Genomic DNA, 18,696 nt, shown 5'->3' with positions numbered 1-18,696 from the left:
CGGCATTTACTCAACAATAACCTGCTGACTGACGCTGTTTGGGTTCTGCCAGGGCCACTCAGCTCCAGATCTCATTGCAGCTTTGATCCAAACATGGACAAGAGAGCTGAATTCCTGAGGTGAGGTGAGAGTCACTGTTCTTGACATCAAGGCTGCATTTGCCAGTTTAACCAAGTGTGGCATCAAAGAGCCATATCAAAATTGAAGTCAATGGGAATCGGGGGAAAACTCTCCATTGGTTGGAGTCATACCTAGCATAAAGGAAGATGGTTGTGGTTGTTGGAGGCCAATCATCTCAGCCCCAGGACATCACTGCAGGATACTATCTAGGACCAAGCAGCCCGCTTGATAAGCACCCTATCCACCACCTTAAACATTCACTTTTCCCACTGACGGCGCACAGTGGCAGCAGTGTGTAACATCTACAAGATGCACTGCAGCAACACGCCAAGGCTGCTTCGACAGCACTTTCCAAACCCGCGACCTCTACCGCCTAGAAGAACAAGGGCAGCAGACATGTGGGAATACCACCACCTGCAAATGCTTTGTCCTTCCAAACACTGTCTGTTAATATGCAAATGTCTTTCCAGCCAAGATCTGGCAACTTTTTTTTTAAAGCAAGTCCTTTCTTCACTCCAGTGACAGTTTAAAATCAATGTTCATGACAAAATTAATGTGCCTCATTCTTGGCAGGTGGGGGCCTAGCATGACAATACAAAAAGAGAGGAGACCCTGCCTCCTCTCCTCCCCCAGAGCTGTTCATGACAGTTGGCATTGGGTTCTGTTCCTAGCAGGCCATGCAGCGTGCGAGCTCCTGCTGCCATATTTTAACCTGATAAGCAGAGATCAATGGAGTTTTCTTAGAATTAATCAAACTGTGTCGGTGCATGTTCCACTGACATAACCTTTCACTCTTTATTTGGTTGATTGCTACTTGTCTGTGGCAGCATTTCACAGAACCAAGCACAGCACCAGCTGCTGATCAGACTTCCCGCTGCCGCCAGTAGCACACGGTCCCAGGTCCAAGTCTCGGAACATCACTCATAAGAGATGTGGACAGCCATGAAAGTTGACTTTTTTTTCAATTGGGATGTGAGCTGGAGCTTATGTGCACATCATATATGGTGATCCATTTGATTTTCTATTGTGGAAACTTGCTGAATGTAACTTTTCTGCTAGTTTTTACCATGTTAAATGATACACTTAAAAAAAGTTATTTTGTGTGACAGGGGTACATAGAATTATTATAACTTCAGAGGGGGGCCTCAAAAGCAAAATATTTGAGAACCCCTGTTCCAGTACATACTATATTTGGTTTAACTAATAATCAACAGAGGGGACCAATGATACACTTTATTCGGTGATGGAACAGTGTAGCTAGAGCTTTGTATCTAACCTGTCCTGTCTCTGACCTGGGAGCGTTTGATGGGACAATGTAGAGGCAACTTTATTCTGTACCTAACCTAAACTGTACCTGACCTGGGATACAAGCCTGGGAAGTTAAAAAGCAGGAAAATTGTTACGCTTGCTCCTCCATTGTTCCCTCATACTATGGGCCGAATTTAGTCCAGCTGGTGGGGGCCTCGACGACAGGCAGAAAAGGCGAGGGGAACCCTGCTTCAGCCCTTCAGAGATCCCCCCCACCCGACCCCCCCACACCGCACGATTCAATGGTGCCACAGATTGTCCACGGAGGAGGCCCCCACCCCCACAAAGCCTGCAGGGAGGCCGCCTGGTTTTACTGGGTGACCTTTCCACGTGACAGAGGCACCTCTACCACTGGTTTAATTCCAGTGGTGGTGGGAAGAGGCCCTTAAGTGGCTCTTTAATTGGCCACTTAAGGGCCTGAACATGCCTCAGGGCAGGAAGGCTGTCTTCGGCCCTTCCCACCCCCGACTTAATCGCAAGGCACTCCACCCCCTGCCTTCCATTGCTGTTTTATGGTATGGCCCCCCACCTCCCTCCCTCTGCCCCTGCCAATCTTGTCTCCTGGGGCCCATAGAGTCCACCCTAAAAGTAGTAATTTTATGAATTTGTGCCCTGCTCTGACAATGCTCTGGGATAAAATAAATGTTTAATGTCTCATGGAAAAAACTAGTCACTGTATACATTTTAATGTCTTTATTTGTGGTGATGGGATGCATAATTAGCAGCAATATATGTTTTGTTTACAAAAACCCTTGTTGCAGAAACTAACACTATACAGAAATCAGCAGCTGAGCCAAAGTATATATATTTGTATGACTGGGGAAGCAGTTATAGCTTAATGTTGAGTTAACAATCCATTCAATGGCTTATCGGAACATAGGAAGACAGGAACAGGAGTAGGCCATTCAGCTCCTCGAGCCTGTCCCGCCATTCAATGAGGCTTCAGCTGATGCAGTGAGAATGGTTGTGATGCCACCAGGAATGGATTGCTCAGGGCAAGAGTTCAATATGTGGATGATGGTCCGTCTTGGATGGCCAGTCACAATTTGAGCTGGTCCTCATGTTCCACTTGTGGAGCAAGTGACCACATCTTCCCAAAGTCTGGTTAGGTAAATATAGTACTACTGTATATGAAATATTTCAAAAACTATCAATAATAATGATCACTTTAATACACAGAATTAGGTGCACAAGCTCCTTATTAATGCGCGTAAAGTCCTCTCATGGGAACCATGTACAACCCTGATCTCCCTTCCAGCCACAATAATTAGACTGGACACTCCTCCTTCATTGTTCAGTGGAATCAGCCCCCATATATGATGGGGCATGTTACAACTAAGCATTAGTGACATCAGACTCCAACGTGGGAGTGGCAGCAGAAAGCTTGTTGATTTTAATGTCCAGGCCTGATTCACATGAGGCGGGCTAACTGCGTGATCAACATGGCCACAGAGTTGGTAGGTGGTAGGCAGCAGAAAGTTAAGCATTCCGGAGACTGCCTGTCATGCGTGTGATTGGGAGGGAATAGAGATTCCCCGGGAGGGTAGGGGACTTTGAGCAGTCCATTTTGGGTCCTGGTGGAGCGACTAACCTGGAGGGCCACTTCAGTGGTGTGACCACATTTTTGATGTCAGGGCAACTGCTATGGGCCTCCTCTTCACTTCCTGGTTAAGATATTGTCGGGGTTCTATTGATGTAATATGATGCTAATTTGCATAAATAGCTGAGGGTCCCACTTGACTCAGGTGGGCTCCTCATAATGCTGAAAAATCAGGCACTTCAAAATCGCATCAGACCATAGATGAGCACGGAATTCATCCTCTCCATTTTAACTCCAGTTTTTGCCAAGGGGTTGGGGTGGGGGAGGAGGGTAGGTGCGGTTGGTGGAGGGGGAGTTAAAATTCCCACCACTTTTTTCCTGTTATTACCAGCACAGCAACAGTGGGCTCTGGCAACACCAGCGCCACTGACATCTAGAATTCTCAGCTCAGGGATCCCCCACAGAGAGTCCAATGAGTCACGGTGTGATTGGTCTCACACTCAAATATTGGCAAAATCATTCGGCCCCGAGAGGTGCCTTCCCCATCCCCCTATGCTTATCACCAGTTTGTTCAGAAAGGGAGTGCAGCCCCCTTTAGATTCCCGAAGAAAGCTCCACCCATATACCTTCCCCTCACCTCCACCCCATTTATAGCAGGCTCCCTGGAGTAGGTGCTGAACATGCTCATTAGGTTGATCTTGCTATGTTTCTGGGGTGCATTCAATTTTTCGGTACATGCTCGTCGGAAGGCCCACCACCCACATTGGCAGTGCTGCCAGAGTGGAAACTTAGATACCGGTCCTGCAGAATGCAGCCCAGTGAGAAATCTTTGCCTTCAGTGGAGGGTGGGGTGGGGGGTGCGGGGGGGGGGGGGGGGGGTGTGGGAAAGGCAACACGAGGACTCCTGCAATTTGTTTAACACTGACTACAGGGATTCAGTCGACATGCTTGACCCTAGGACAGCGTCTTACAGGTCAGTGCACCAACTGGTTGTGGAGTCACTGTGGAAGCTGCTCCTTTTCTGTTGCTGCTGGACAAGCAGAGGGTAGGTTGCTGCCATCAAACCCGTCCAAATCTACAGCCACCTCCCTCTTCTCTGGCTGGCATCCATTGGCCACTTTGAGCCGGAGCCCGATCTTTGCAGGCACCAGGCCGTGGCTGGTTTCAGAGTGAGAGAGGGTGCAGTATTCATCGCTGTAGCTGTACCCGCTGTCTGGATTGTCAGGAACTGAGGATAAGGTGGTGTTAGCCACGTCCTCAAATAGCGACCAGCTCTCAGCCCTATGCTGACCCTCAGCAGGTACAACGGGCAAGGTCTCACCCAAACCGGAAATGCTACCGCAATATTCCCACACCGAAGTGGAATAAAAACTTTTGCTGGGCTCAGTGAGACAATTACTCTTTACATACATGGCATCCAAATCAAAGTTGTGTTTGATGCTGTCTGGGGTAAGGGTTGACGTGTGGTTGATTGGGATGGGCTTTAAGTACGAGATGTTAGAAACAGCGTCAACCCTTGGATTTATGATCTTTACGTCAGCTTCCATCAGCCTGTTCATCTCTCTCAGCTCCTGTATTGAGCTTCCGCCAGGGTTGTGCTGAGTGGTAGGTTGTTCATTGTATATCCATTCCTAAAAGACAGTCAAAATTAGACAGTACTTCTACATCTTAATTCTTCAATCTTGCTGAAACTAGAGACATGTTGTCAAAGCTTTTCGTCTTGCAGTCATCAGGCCAATCCGCAAGAATACCAATGTAAGGGAAAACAACGACTTTATACTGTATGAGAAGAGAGTGCTCATTGGTTGGCAAGTGAACTCTGAATGGCAGAGGCGTTGCCATGGAGAATGTACCAGTTTATGGTGACTGACAGTTAACTGCTAAGCTCCGTTTGAAAATTTAACCAGGCAGCTTGACTCTGATTGGTCAAGACATTGCCCTGAGGCACGAACCAGCGCATGGCTGTCACTTATTTTGTTTAGCTGAAACAGGCGTAATGTGTGTGCATGTTCTTTCTGTCTGCAAAGAACAGGGCCCTGTGTCGTAATATGTGTAGCTTCCAGTATACTTCCAGTAGCTCTTTCCTTTCTGTTGCAACACTCTACAGGTCTGCTCATCAACTTTTACACATTGGTGCCCCTATTGAGTAGCTAGGCTCCCCATTCTCATCCCTCTTTTAATTTGCCTCCTACCTTAATGGGAAAAATCTCTAATTTCCACTCAACGTGCCCCCGCCCCCATAAAGATGGGTATCAAGAATTTTCTGTTTATGTGAACTGAAACTACAACACAATTATACAGCATTTGAGCACTAGGTGTCGGGGGTAACATATTAGCATGATAAAGGACTGGTTAGCTAACAGGAAGCAGAAAGTAGGGATAAATGCCTCTTTTTCAGGTTGACAAGCTGTAACTAGTCAAATGGCACAGGGACCACTGCTGGGGCATCAACTATTTACAATCTATGTAAATGACTTGGATGAAGGGACCAAATGTATGGCAGCTAAATTTGCTGATGACACCAAGATAGGAAGGAAAGTAAGTTGTCAAGAGGAAGTAAGGAGTCTACAACAGGATACAGATAATGTCAAGAAATTAAATGCCAAATGAGGATTTTTAATTCATCAGTTGGAAACTGACATTAAACTTTTAAAAAGGAAATCTGGGATCCTACGATTAACTTTTTAAAAACTGGCAGCCAAGTTGGCCACCACAATTTGCATCTGAAATAACTCATATTCCAGGACATCGAATTGAAACACATATCTAACAAGAATCCCATCCAGGACAATGCTTTGGCTAACTGAGTAGATTATCCATACTCACCCTCATTAGTGGGACATTCAAAGCCATCTTGAGGCATTCATAAGTGGAGACGTCCATCCAGAAGATAAATCCTGACAATACCACCCTAGAGAGGTTTGGGTTTTAGACCTCGTTTAAAAAAAAAGGGGGGATTGAGAGAACCTTGTGACAGTCTTCCCAGGCTGTGTAAAACTGGGAGTTTTGTTACACACAGCAGGCAAGCTCCTGGTGTCAAAAAATTGTTTATTTGATCATGGGATGTGGGCATCGCTGGAAAGGCTGGCATGTATTGCCCATAAGGTGGTAGTGAGCTGCCTTCTTGCACCTTTGCGGTCTACGTGGTGTAGGTACACCCACAGTGCTGTTAGGGAGGGAGTTCCAAGATTTTGGTAACGCTGTAGTGGTGGCTTGGGATGTTTTGCGATATTAAAGCTGCTATATAAAATGCAAGTTGTTGTTGTCCTTGCCTATGCAGCCAAGAGGTGTTTCACGGGCCAGCCTGACCCTGCCCTCACCTGCAGTCCACACATGCGCAGGAGTCACCTGGCAGTGATCAGAAGTGGAAACCCTAGGTGATTTTGTTTCCCTTCCTGAACCTAGAGACTCTGGGAATAACTGCAGAGCCTCCTCACCAAAACCAGCAGCTTGGGTCAGCGTGAACCAGGAGCCTGGGACTTCCCTCTGATAGCATGGAACCTCTACCCAGTAAGCTATGGGGTCTGAAGGAAGGCAACTTATTTGTGAGTGGAATTACATAAAGCATTACTGTCTTTACCTTGAAGTTTCCATTGTGTTCCCTATAGAGTGGCTGGAAAAAGGTGGCTGGGTTTGGAACATGAATCCATACCTTATTCACAACACTAGAGTGGACAGAAATCAAAGCAGAAATGAACACATTCAATCTATATCATTTGGATTAAAGGCATCAAATGTTTATCAAATACTGAGTGTACGTGGGTAGTGGGGAGGAGATTTTGGAAGTGACAGAGTTGGAAGATGCAGAAAATGTGTTCCTAAATGAAAACAGCAAACTAGAGAAAACATCAAGTCATCAAATCAGAATGAGGGAGGGAGAAGGAATGTTCTCCACAACGGGCTACTGGAATATGGGATCCTTTCCCACAAAAGGTGATGGAAGCTGAGTAAGTCTCAAAGGGAATTAGAGAATCACATACAGATGAAAAAATATTAAAGGGTTTGGGAAAGGGCAGGGAAACAGGGCCAGAGTCGAGCATTTTGATATGAAGGAACACAGTACTGGCACAATGGGCCAAATGGCATCTTCTGTGCTGACATGTGTGATTGATTCCTGGCACTGCCAGTCACTGGGGGAGAATATTACTGGCTCCAATGAGCACTGGGATAAACTGTTCCCGGCTCCAGCAACACTGGAATAGACTGTTAAGTGTTACAATGACACTGGGAGAAATTGTTACTGACTTTAATGACAATGGGAGAGACAGCTTCTACAAGTATATAAAGGGAGTAGCTAAAGTAAACATTGGTTCCTTAGAGGATGAGACTGGGAATAATGGGAAACAAGGAAATAACAGAAACTCTGAACAAATATATTGTATCTGTCTTCACGGTAGAAGACGCTAAAAGCATCCCAATAACAGAAGAAAATCAAGGGGCAAAAGGGAAGGAGGAAGTTAAAACAATCATTGGAGAAAAAGTACTAAGAAAACTATAATGAGACTAAAGACTGACATGATGGCTTGCATCATAGGGTCTTAAAAGAAGTGGCTGCAGACATAGTGGATGCATTGGTTGTAATCTTCCAAAATACCCTAAATGCTGGAAAGGTCCTAGCAGATTGGAAAACTGAGAATGTAAACCCCTATTGAAGAAAGGAGGGAGATAGAAAGCAGGAAACTCTGGGCCAGTTAGCCTAACATCTGTCATTGGGAAAATGCTAGAATCCATTATTAGAGGAAGTAGTATCAGGACATTTAGAAAATCATAATGCAATCAGGTAGAGTCAACATGTCTTTATGAAAGGGGAATCATGCTTGACAAACTTAGAGTTCTTTGAAGATGTGATAAGCAGTGTGGATAAAGAGGAACCAGTAGATGTAACCTTGGCTTCCCAAAAGGCATTTGATATGGTGCCAGATAAAAAGGCTGCCATAACAGCTAAGAGCTCATGGTGTTGGGGTAATATATTAGTATGGCTAGAGGATCGGCTAACTAACAGGAAACAGAGAGACTGGTTAAATGGGGCATTTTCAGGTTCGCAAACTGTAACTAATAGAGTGCCACAGGGATCAGTGCTAGGGCTTCAACTATTTACAATGTATATTAATGACTTGGATAAAGTGACAGAGCGTATTGTGGCCAAATTTGCTGATGATACAGAGATAGGTGGGAAAGCAAGTTGTGGAGGACATAGAGAGTCTGCAAAGGGATATAGATAGGTTAAGTGAATGGGCAAAAACTTGGCCAATGGAATATGTGGGAAAATGTGACATTATCCACTTTGGTAGGAAGAATAAAAAAGCGAAATATTATTTAAATGGAGAGAGACTACAGAATGCTGCGATATAGAGGGATCTGGGTATCCTCGTACATGAATCATAAAACATTAGTTTGCAGGTACAGCAAGTAATTAGGAAGGCAAATAGAACATTGGCATTTATTGCAAGGGGGATGGATTATAAAAGTAGGGAAGTCTTGCTACAACTGTACAGGGCATTGGTGAAACCACACCTGGAGTAGTGCATACAGTTTCAGGCTCCTTATTTAAGGAGGGATATACTTGCATTGGAAGCAGTTCCAAGAAGGTTCATTAGATTGATTCCTGGGTTGAAGGGTTTGTCTTATGAGGAAAGATTGAGCAGATTGGGCCTATACTGATTGGAGTTTAGAAGAACGAAAGGTGATCTTATTGAAACATAAAAGATTCTGAGGGGAATGAAAACAGAAGTGCTGGAAATACTCAGCAGGTCTGGCAGCATCTGTGGAGAGAGAAACAGAGTTAACGTTTCAGGTTTGTGACCTTTCATCAGAAGATTCTGAGGGGGCTTGATAGGGTTGATGCTGAGAGGATGTTTCCCCTCGTGGGGGAATCTGTAACTACAGGGAATAGTTTCAGAATAAGGGGTTTCCAATTTAAGACAGAAATGAAGAGGAATTCTTTTTCCCTTAAAGGGTCGTTAGTCTTTGAATTCTCTACCCAGAGAACAAGTGGCAGCTGGGTCACTGAATATATTTTTGATCGACAAGGGAATCAAGGGTTATCTAGGGCAGGCAGGAAATTGGTGGAGACCACGATTAGATCAGTAATGATCTTATTGATGGCAGAGCAGGCTCAAGGGGCTGAATGGCCTACTCCTGCTCCTGTTTCTTATGTTACCAGTTCTAATGAGCACTGGGATAGAATGTTACTAACTCCAAGGGGCACTTGGAAAGAATGTTACGGGTCAAATTGGTTAGACTTACCGTGCTGGAATCCTGAAGTACAGAGATATGAAAATAATGACAGCCAATGAGAGTGGAATCATCACAGCAAACAAAAGTCTGGAAGTACTGCCCACAGCTTTGAAGGAAAGAACAGAAATAAAGTATTTATTGTTGGGGTAAATCATGGGGCCAGCTTCACAAGACAAATGTTTTTGATTGTGGGTCAATGGGGAGGTGGGAATGAGATGTGGAACTGTGTACTTTGTTGTGACCCTCACTGATTAAGTAATTTGTCCCGTACATCATGTGACCTGGGACACTGCACGGAGATTCCCTTAATTTTTTTGGGGAGAAATTTCATATTATCAAGACATGTTCATTAACTTTAAACTTCAGGTGTCAACAGTCCAGTGTAAACTACAGCACAGAGTAAAGTGCCCACTACATTGTCCCATCAAACAATCCCTGGGCAAGTACAGCACAGGTTAGATAGAGTAAAGCTGCCTCTAAACTGTCCCATCAAACAATCCCAGGACAGAATAACATGGGTTAGATAGAGAGTAAAGCTCTCTTTACACTGTCCCACAAATAATAAATTTTACAAGAACATGATCACATTTATTGAATTGTCTTTTGCAGCCCTGATTAAGGACACCCCGCAGTGCTACCAAACCCCAGGACCAACCCCCAATTACATAAACTCAGACCCTTGTTCCAGATTTCAGCGATTAGTCAACGTACAACATGAATTAGCCCAGAATCCAGTACCAGAAAATACTGCTTCAGCAGAGTACTTGAGTGAGGGAATTTTAAGGGTTGATTTCTTTCTAAAATCTAGTCAAGTTTTGCATTTAGCATTTAACTTAACTTTAACCTTAATTTGTAGTTTCTTTCACAGTCTTAGTCAGTGGTAAACAAGCTACCTGCTAGTGGCACTGAACAGTTAGTTAATTAGGTGGCTAGTTAGAACTGGTTACCTGGTCAACAGGGTCAGGTCACGATGGGCCGAATGGCCTCCTTTTGTGTTGTAAATTTCTATGATTCTATGAGCTGGCTCTTTTTGCTTCTTTAATTCATTCACAGGATATAGACATTGCTGGCAAGGCCAGCATTTTCTGCCCACCCAAATTGCCCTTGAAGGTGGTGGTGAGCTGCCTTCTTAAACAGCTGCAGTCCATGTGGTATAGGTACTCCCACAGTGCTGCTAGGTAGGGAGCTCCAGAATTTTGACAGTGAAAGAACAGCAATATATTTCCAGGTTAGGATGGTGTGTGACTTGGAGGAAAACTTGCAGGTGGTGGTATTCCTATGCATTTGCTGGTCGTTTCTGTTGAAGGAGCCTTGGCAGGTTGCTACAGTGCATCTTGTGGGTGGTACACACTGCAGCCACCTCCAACAGTGGTGGAAGGAGTGAACATTTAAGATGGTGGATGGGGTGCCGATTAAGCGGGCTGCTTTTTCCCTGAAAGATGTTGAGCTTCTAGACTGTTGTTCAAGTTGCACTCGTCCAGGCAAGTGGAGAATATTCCATCAGACCCCTGACTTATGCCTTGTAGATGGTGGAAAGGCTTTAGGGAGGCAGATGGGTTACTCTCTACAGAATTCCCAGCCTCTGACCTGCTCATGTAGCTACTGTATTTATGTGGCTGGTCAATGGTGACACCCAGGATGTTGATGGTGGGGGATTCAATGATGGTAATGCCACTTTATGTCAAGGGGAGATGGTTAGATTTTCTCTGGTTGGAGATGATCATTGCCTGGCACTTATGTGGCATGAATGTTACTTGCCACTTATTGGCCCAAACCTGAATGTTGTCCAGGTCTTTTTGCATGCAGGCACAGACTGCCCCATTATCTGAGAAGTTACAAATGGAACTGAGCACAATGTAATCATCAGCGAACATCCCCATTTCTGACCTAATGATGGAAGGAAGACCACTGATGAAGCAGCTGAAGATGGTTGGGCCTAGACACTGCCCTGTGGAACTCCTGCAGACATGTCCTGGGACTGTGATGATTGTTCTGGTTGTTGGAGGCCAGTCTTCCTTTGTACTAGGCAAGACTCCAGACACTAGAGAGAGTTTCCCTCCACCCACCCCAATTCCCATTGACTTTAATTTTACTAGGGCTCCTTGATGCCACACTCAGTCATATGCTGCCTTGACGTTAAGAGCAGTCACTCTCTCCTCACTTCTGTCCATATTTGGGTCAAGGCTGTAATGGTGTCTGGAGCAGAGTGGCTTGGTGGAACCCCACTTGAGCATCAGTGAGCATAGTTATTGCTGAGAGTCACTTTTAACATGAGGCCACAGACCTGAAACGTTAACTCTGCTTATCTCTCCACAGATGCTGCCTGACCTATTGAGTATTTCCAGCATTTTGCTTTTATTTCAGATTTTCAGCATCTGCAGTATTTTGCTTTTATATCAATTTGATATGAGTTTGGTACAACCTCAGCTCAGTTCCTCAAGATATACTGATCACCACCCAAAGCTATGGTTGGTGCAGTAATTCAGGATTGTTGGTGTAAGAATCAGTAAAGAGTCAACCTGGTATGAATGGGCAAGGCCAGAGATTTAATAATGAGGCAGCTCATCGAACCGACTGAGAATTTTGGTCTTCATCGAAACTCAGAGCTCTGCTAGATAAGAGACGGGGACTGGTGAGAGAAAGAGAAACATACATGGACAGACACAGCACCAAATATACATAGAGAAGCAGGAGAAAGGGAAGAGAGAGTGAAACAGTGAGGGACAAGCAGAATACAGGAGAAACAGTGTGTTCATTATATTTTGAGTGTTTAATTGTATTCAGATGGTGGGCATTAACTGGTGATTCACTTGTGCTCCTAGCAGACTGAGACTTGTCAGATAATATTTCAAACTGATTCTAGGCAGCAGGGTCATTGAGTCATAACGGCACAAGAGGTCATCATTTGGCCCATCGAGTCCACGTCAGCTCTCTGCAGAGCAATCCAATTAGTCCCCTTCCCCGGCTCTATTCCTGTAACTGTGTCAGTTTATTTCACTCCAAGTGCCCATCCAATTTCTGTTTGAAATCATACATCAGCTCTAATTGCACCACCCTCGTAGGCAGCAAGTTCCAGGTCGTTACCACTTGCTGCGTAAAAAAAGTTCTTCCTCACATCCCCCTTGCATCTTTTGCCCAAAACCTTAAATCAGTGTCCCCTAGTCCTTGTACCATCAGCTAATGGGAATAACTATTTTTGTCTACCCTATCGAAACCTGTCAGAATCTTGTACACCTCTATCAAATCTCCCCTCAAATCTCTTTTGCTCCAAGGAGAACAACCCCAGCTTCTCCAACCTAACCTTGTAGCTAAAATCCCCCATCCCTGGGAGCATTCTGGTAAATCTCCTCTGCATCCTCTCAGGGACCCTCACATCCTTCCTAAAGTACGGTGACCAGATCTAGACTCAATACTCTACTTGTAGCCTAACCAGAGCTTTATAAATGTTCAGCAAAACTTCCCTGCTTTTGTACTCAATACCTCTATATATGAAGCCCAAGATCCCATAGGCTTTGCTAACTACTCTCAGTATATCCTGCCACCTTTAAAAGGTGGCTCTGTCCCTGTACACTCTTTAGAACTGTACCATTTAGTCTACATTGCCACTCCTTATCCCTTTTGCCAAAATGCATCACCTCACATTTCTTTGTATTAAATTCCATCTGCCACTTGTTTGCCCATTCTGCTAGCCTGTCTGTCCTGTTGCAGTTGATCAGTATCATCCTCACTTGTCTGCCACACCTCCAAGTTTGGTATCATTGGCAAATATTGAAATTTTGCCCTGTATTCCAATATCCAAGTCACTTATGTATACAAAAAAAACAGTGATTGCAGCACTGAACCTTGTGAACATCACTGTCTACCATCTTCCAGTCTGAATAATAACCATTTACCACGACTCGCGGTTTTCTGTCCTGAAGTCAATTTTTTATCCAAGCTAACACTGACCCTCCTATTCCTTAATTTTGGTAACCAGCCTTTTATGTGATACTTTGTCAAAGGCTTTTTAAAAATCCATGTAGACAACATCCATTGCTTTCCCTTCATCAAAAAAATCAGATTAGTCAAGCACGATCTGCCTTTTACAAATTAGTGCTGGCTTTTCTTAATTAACCCAAACCTGTCTAAATGCCTGTTAATTTTTTTTCCCTGATTATTGTTTCTAAAACCTTACCCACCACAGATGTTAAACTGACCGGCATGTTGTTACTAGGAGTGTCCTTACCCCCTTTATTGAATAAGAGTGTCACATTGGCCACTCTCCAATCGTTTGGCATCTCCCCCATATCAAGGGAAGATTGGAAAATTATGGCAAGCCCTTTGGCTATCTCCGCTTCCACTTTCTTTAGCAGCCTGGGATGCAAGCCATCTGGACCTGGTGACTTATCTACTCTAAGCATAGCCAGCCTTTCCAGTACATCCTGATTATTAATTTTCACCTCAATTACCTCCACCATCTCCGCTTCTACTAATATTTTGTCAGAATCCTCTTCCTTAGTAAACACCAATACAAAGTACTCATTGAGTAGTCTAGCCTTGCCCTGCACCTCTAAGCATACATCACCCTCTTTGTCCCTAATAGGCCTCACCACACCTCTTACTACCTGCTTTCTATTTACATGCCAGATGATGATTTTTGGGTTTTCTTTTATGTTAACTACAGTTCTATTCCCATACTCTCCCTTTGCTAGTCGTATTTTCCTCTTCACTTCCCCTCTCAACTTATTGTATTTGGCCTGGTTCTCGCTTGACGAATTCACCTGACATGCACCATACAGCAATTTTTTTGTTTCATCATCGTCTCTATCTCCCTCGTCATCCAAGGAGCCTTGGCTTTGGTTCCCTTACCTTTCACCCTTGTTGGAATGTACCTAACCTGTACCTGAAACATCTCCTCCTTAAAGATCACCCATTGTTCTGTTACAGTTTTTCTTGTCAATCTTTGGTTCCATTTTACCTGGCTAGATCCCTCTCATCCCACTGAAGTTAGCCTGCTTCTGATTTAGATTGTTCTTTGCTCTTCTCCATTGCTAATCTAAACCCTTGTTCCCCAACAGACACTTAGTCCACTTGGCCACAACCGCCCCCCCCACCACCCCCGGTTCCCAAGCAGCAGATCCAGCAATGCCTAGTTCCTTGTTGGACCGAGAACATACAGGTCAAGAAAGTTTTCTTGAACACATTTCAGACATTCCTCCCCCTCCTTTCCTTTTACTCTAAGATTATCCAAATCAATATTGGGTAATTAAAGTCCCCCAATATCACCACTCTATGGTTCTTGCACATCTGTCATTTCCCTACAGATTTGCTCCTCTATCTCTCTCATTATATGGAGGCCTATAGAATACCCCCAGTAGCATGATCATCCCCTTTTTGCTTCTCAACTCCAAGTGGATTATGTCCTTGCCCTCTCAAGGACATCCCCTCTTTCCAACACTACAATGACTTCCCTAATCAGTATTGCTACCCACCTCCCTTGTTTTCCTTCCCTATTTTTTCTGAACACATTTTTTTTCCTTGAATGTTAATGGTCCATTTTTAAGCCACATTTCTGTTAAAAATACTTTATGCTTTTACATACATGGATTGTCAGCCGGTCTTTGTATTTCCGTTGTCTTCCATTTTATTTCTGAGCTCCACATGCTCCAGCTGCCCTGATAACGTCCATTTTCTGTAGGTTTGCTGCGAACCCGTGCTATATAATTGGTGTCTGGTTCCAGTTCTACTTCCTCAATAACCAGATGTCGGATATCATTAGCCTTACTTTTCACCTTTGCATCCTGGGGGAGGGGGGGGGGGCGGAGAAAAGATTCAAGTAGGATATAAAGTAGAAAATTACCTTGAAACAGAGAATGTGGTTATCGTAAATGGGAACTTTTCAGAGCAGCGCCACCTCTGCTGGGAAGTTTAATTACAGTGTGGCAAATTTACATAGCCATAGGAATTTCTAATGTAAATGTAAACAGAGGCCAAAGGAAGCTGTAAAGGATATTGACAAGATGGGAAATAGTCGAATAAGTGGCAGATGGAATTCATTGTCAGTAAGTGTGAGGTAATGATTTTTTGTTAAACAAGATCAGCAGTAATTCTAATCTGAGGATACAGAGGGGGTCAATGCAGATTTACCAGGATGTTGCCTGGTATGAGGAGAAACAAATGAAAGGAAAGTCTTGAAAAATAGTTCCTGTTGTTGCTTTGCAGATTATGGGGCAATATAATAGAAATTTTAAAGTTATGACATGATAGTTAAAGGTAGATAAAATCAGCCTGTCTCCAGTAGTGAGGGTCTGGGAATAGATACAAGAGTAAGTCTTAAAGATTTAGAACAGAGGGCAGGAGAAGCTCCTTCAGAGGTGAGAGGCTGGAATTCACAATCAGGGTTAGTGGTTGGGGAAGAATCTGTCAACATTCTAGATTTGTCTGGATAGATGGATGAAGGAAAAAGGAAAAGGAATCAAGGGATATAGGAACTGGGTGGGGAAATGTGATTAGAACTATCTGCTTGTGTGGAGGGTAAACATAGACACAAACTGGTTGGGCCAAATAGGCTATATTTAGTCTTGTAACTTCTACGTAATAAAAATCAGGGCAAATGTAGGTCGTTAAAATGGAAACTGGTTTAGGCCTGCAGCTTTTGACCTGATTATCCCCTACCCTCCAATTTCACTTCACTTCAACACTGAGCTTGGTCTTGGCTTCCCACATGCAACGTTATGGGAGATATACCAGAACATATTTAAATTATATGAATTAGAGGGGAATATTGCAAGCAAAATCTTCAGGTATGCAAGTCATATCAAAAAAGCAGGACAAATGATAAATAAAATAACCAGTCTTAGAAAGACTTAGAATTGTTAAAATAACAGGGCAAACAGGTGACAGACACGAGTCAGTATGGAAAAGTGTAGAATAAGTGTGGATTTTTCCAGCCCTTGTTCCCCAGGAACACCAATTTCCCTTGGTACAAAGATTGTGGTTGAGTTATTTGTTTATTTCTGCCCCTACTTACCAACAGTCATGTGGGATAATTCACCATGTGTATTGTACAAGAGCGTGGGATGGTTTTAGTATTTCTTAGGATATGTGCGTCGCTGACGAAGCTGACATTTACTACCCATCCTTAACTGCAGGCCATGTGGTGACATTTCTGCTCCCACAGTGCTTTTATGTAGGAAGTTCATGGATTTTGACTCAGCAACAATGAAGGAATGACAATATATGTCTAAATCAGCACAGTGTGACTTGAAGGGAAGTTGGAGGTGATGGTTTTCCCATGCGTCTGCTGTCCTTATCTTTCTAGGTCGTGGAAGTTGTGGGTTTGGGCGATGCTGCTGAAGAAGCCATAGCAAGTTGTTGCAGTGCATCCTGTAGATAGTGCACATGGTCCGCTGGTGGTGGAGAGAATGGTTGTGTAAGTTTTAGAGCTACAAGATGGAATCTGTGAGGCTACTTTGTGAAATGGTGATTGTCAGTGAGTAGCGACTAGAGTCACCCACCTCTTTTGTCTTTTTGCTCCAGTACTCTAGTTCATGCTGCAGATTGTTTTTCAAATAGATTACTGCGTTGTTCTGCCATGTGATGTTAACCTTCAGTGTGGTGGAGTTCACGGTCACAGATAGTTGCTGAGGAGCTTTTGGCCGAACTGCAAGATATGAGTGGTCCAAGAATTAGGCAATGAGATAACAGGATGTTATTTTCTTATGAAAATATCTGATAAGATGGAACTCTTTCCATTTCAGGCATCCAGTACCAGCATTAAACACTCTCAGAGCATATACATATATACGAACATACAAATTAGGAGCAGGAGTAGGCCACATGGCCCCTCAAGCCTGCTCCGCCATTCAGCAAGATCATGGCTGATTTGATTGTAACCTCAACTCCACATTCCCGCCTACCCCAGATAACCTTTCCTCCCCTTGCTTATCAAGAATCTATCTATCTCTGCCTTAAAAATATTTAAAGACTCTGCTTCCTCTGCCTTTTGGAGGAAGAGAGTTCCAAAGACGCATGATCATCAGTGAAAAAAATTTCTCATCTGTCTTAAATGGGTAACCCCTTATTTTTAAATACTGACCCCTAGTTCTAGATTCTCCCACAAGAGGAAATATCCTTTCCATGTCCACACTGTCACGACCCCTCAAGATCTTCTATGTTTCAATCAAGTCATCTCTTACTCTTCTAAACTCCAGCGGATACAAGCCTAGCCTGTCAACCTTTCCTCATGAGACAATCCGCCCATTCCAAGTATTATTCTAGTAAACCTTCTCTGAACTGCTTCCAATGCATTTATATCCTTCCTTAAATAAGGCAACCAATACTGTACACAGTACTCCAGATGTGTTCTCACCAATGCCCTGAATAACTGAAGCATAATCCTTACTTTTGTATTCAATTCCCCTCACAATAAACAATAATATTCTGTTAGCTTTCCTAATTACTTATTGTACCTGCATACTAACCTTTTGCAATTCATGCACTAGGGCACCCAGATCTCTCTGCATCTCAGAGCTCTGCAATCTCTCACCACTGAGATAATAGGCTTCTTTTTTATTCTTCCTGCCAAAATGGACAATTTCACATTTTCCCACTTTATACTTTATTTGCCAGATCTTTGTCCCCCACTCACTTAACCTATCTATATCCCTTTGTAGCCACCTTATGTCCACTTCACAACTTACTTTCCCACCTATCTTTGTGTCATCAGCAAATTTATCAACCATACCTTCTGTCCCTTCATCCAAGTCATTTATATAAATTGTAAAAAGTTGAGGCCCCAGCACTGATCCCTGCGGCATACCACTCATTACATTTTGACAATCAGAAAATTACCCATTAATGCCTACTTTGTTTCTCGTTGCTAGCTAATTTTCTATCCATGCCAATATTTTACCCCCTACATCATGAGTTTTTATTTTCTGCAATAACCTTTGATGTGGCATCTTATCAAGTGCCTTCTGAAAATCTAAGTACAGTACATCCACTGGTTCCCCTTTATCCACAGCACATGTTATTTCTTCTAAGAACTCCAATAAATTGGTTAAACATGATTTTCTTTTCACAACCAGTTTGACTCTGCCTGATTACCTTGAATTTTTCTAAATGTCCTGCTATAACATCTTTAATAATAGCTTCCCTAAGACAGATGTTAAGCTAACTGGCCTGTAGTTTCCTGCTTTCTGTCTCCCTCCCTTTTTGAATAAAGGAGTTACATTCGATATTTTCCAATCTAATGGAATCTTCACCCGAATGTAGGGAATTTTGGAAAATTAAAACCAATGCATCAACTATTTCATTGGCCACTTCTTTTAGGAGCCTAGGATTTTAGATTTAGATTTTTTAGATTTAGAGATGAAGTCCATCAGGACCTGGGGACTTGTCAGCCCACAGATCCAACAATTTTCTCAGCAAGCACAGTGTAGCCAGATGCAGAGTAATGCTACAGCTCCCCATTAAATATACTTAATGTTATGTAGGGAGTACCACTATAA

The 18,696-nt window shown here is 43.5% G+C and overlaps 1 protein-coding gene across 4 annotated transcripts in view; it reads right to left on the bottom strand.

Annotated features, from left to right (window-relative positions):
* Positions 1–2,106: 2,106 nt before the first annotated feature.
* Positions 2,107–18,696, bottom strand: part of LOC137383675 (interleukin-21 receptor-like) — a 50,934-nt gene continuing 34,344 nt past the window's right edge. For all 4 annotated transcript variants that reach the window (XM_068056844.1, XM_068056843.1, XM_068056846.1 and 1 more), the window contains 5 exons: positions 16,702–16,847; positions 14,787–14,985; positions 9,215–9,311; positions 6,549–6,633; positions 2,107–4,599 (listed from right to left, as the gene is read on the bottom strand). In XM_068056844.1, the coding sequence (XP_067912945.1) occupies positions 3,967–4,599; positions 6,549–6,633; positions 9,215–9,311; positions 14,787–14,985; positions 16,702–16,847 (1,160 nt within the window). In that variant the 3' untranslated portion in view covers positions 2,107–3,966. The remainder of the gene's footprint in view (positions 4,600–6,548; positions 6,634–9,214; positions 9,312–14,786; positions 14,986–16,701; positions 16,848–18,696) is intronic.

Source organism: Heterodontus francisci, chromosome 24 (assembly GCF_036365525.1).
Source record: "Heterodontus francisci isolate sHetFra1 chromosome 24, sHetFra1.hap1, whole genome shotgun sequence".
Classification (NCBI taxonomy): Eukaryota; Metazoa; Chordata; class Chondrichthyes; order Heterodontiformes; family Heterodontidae; genus Heterodontus; species Heterodontus francisci.
This window is presented reverse-complemented; position numbering and strand designations above follow the sequence as displayed.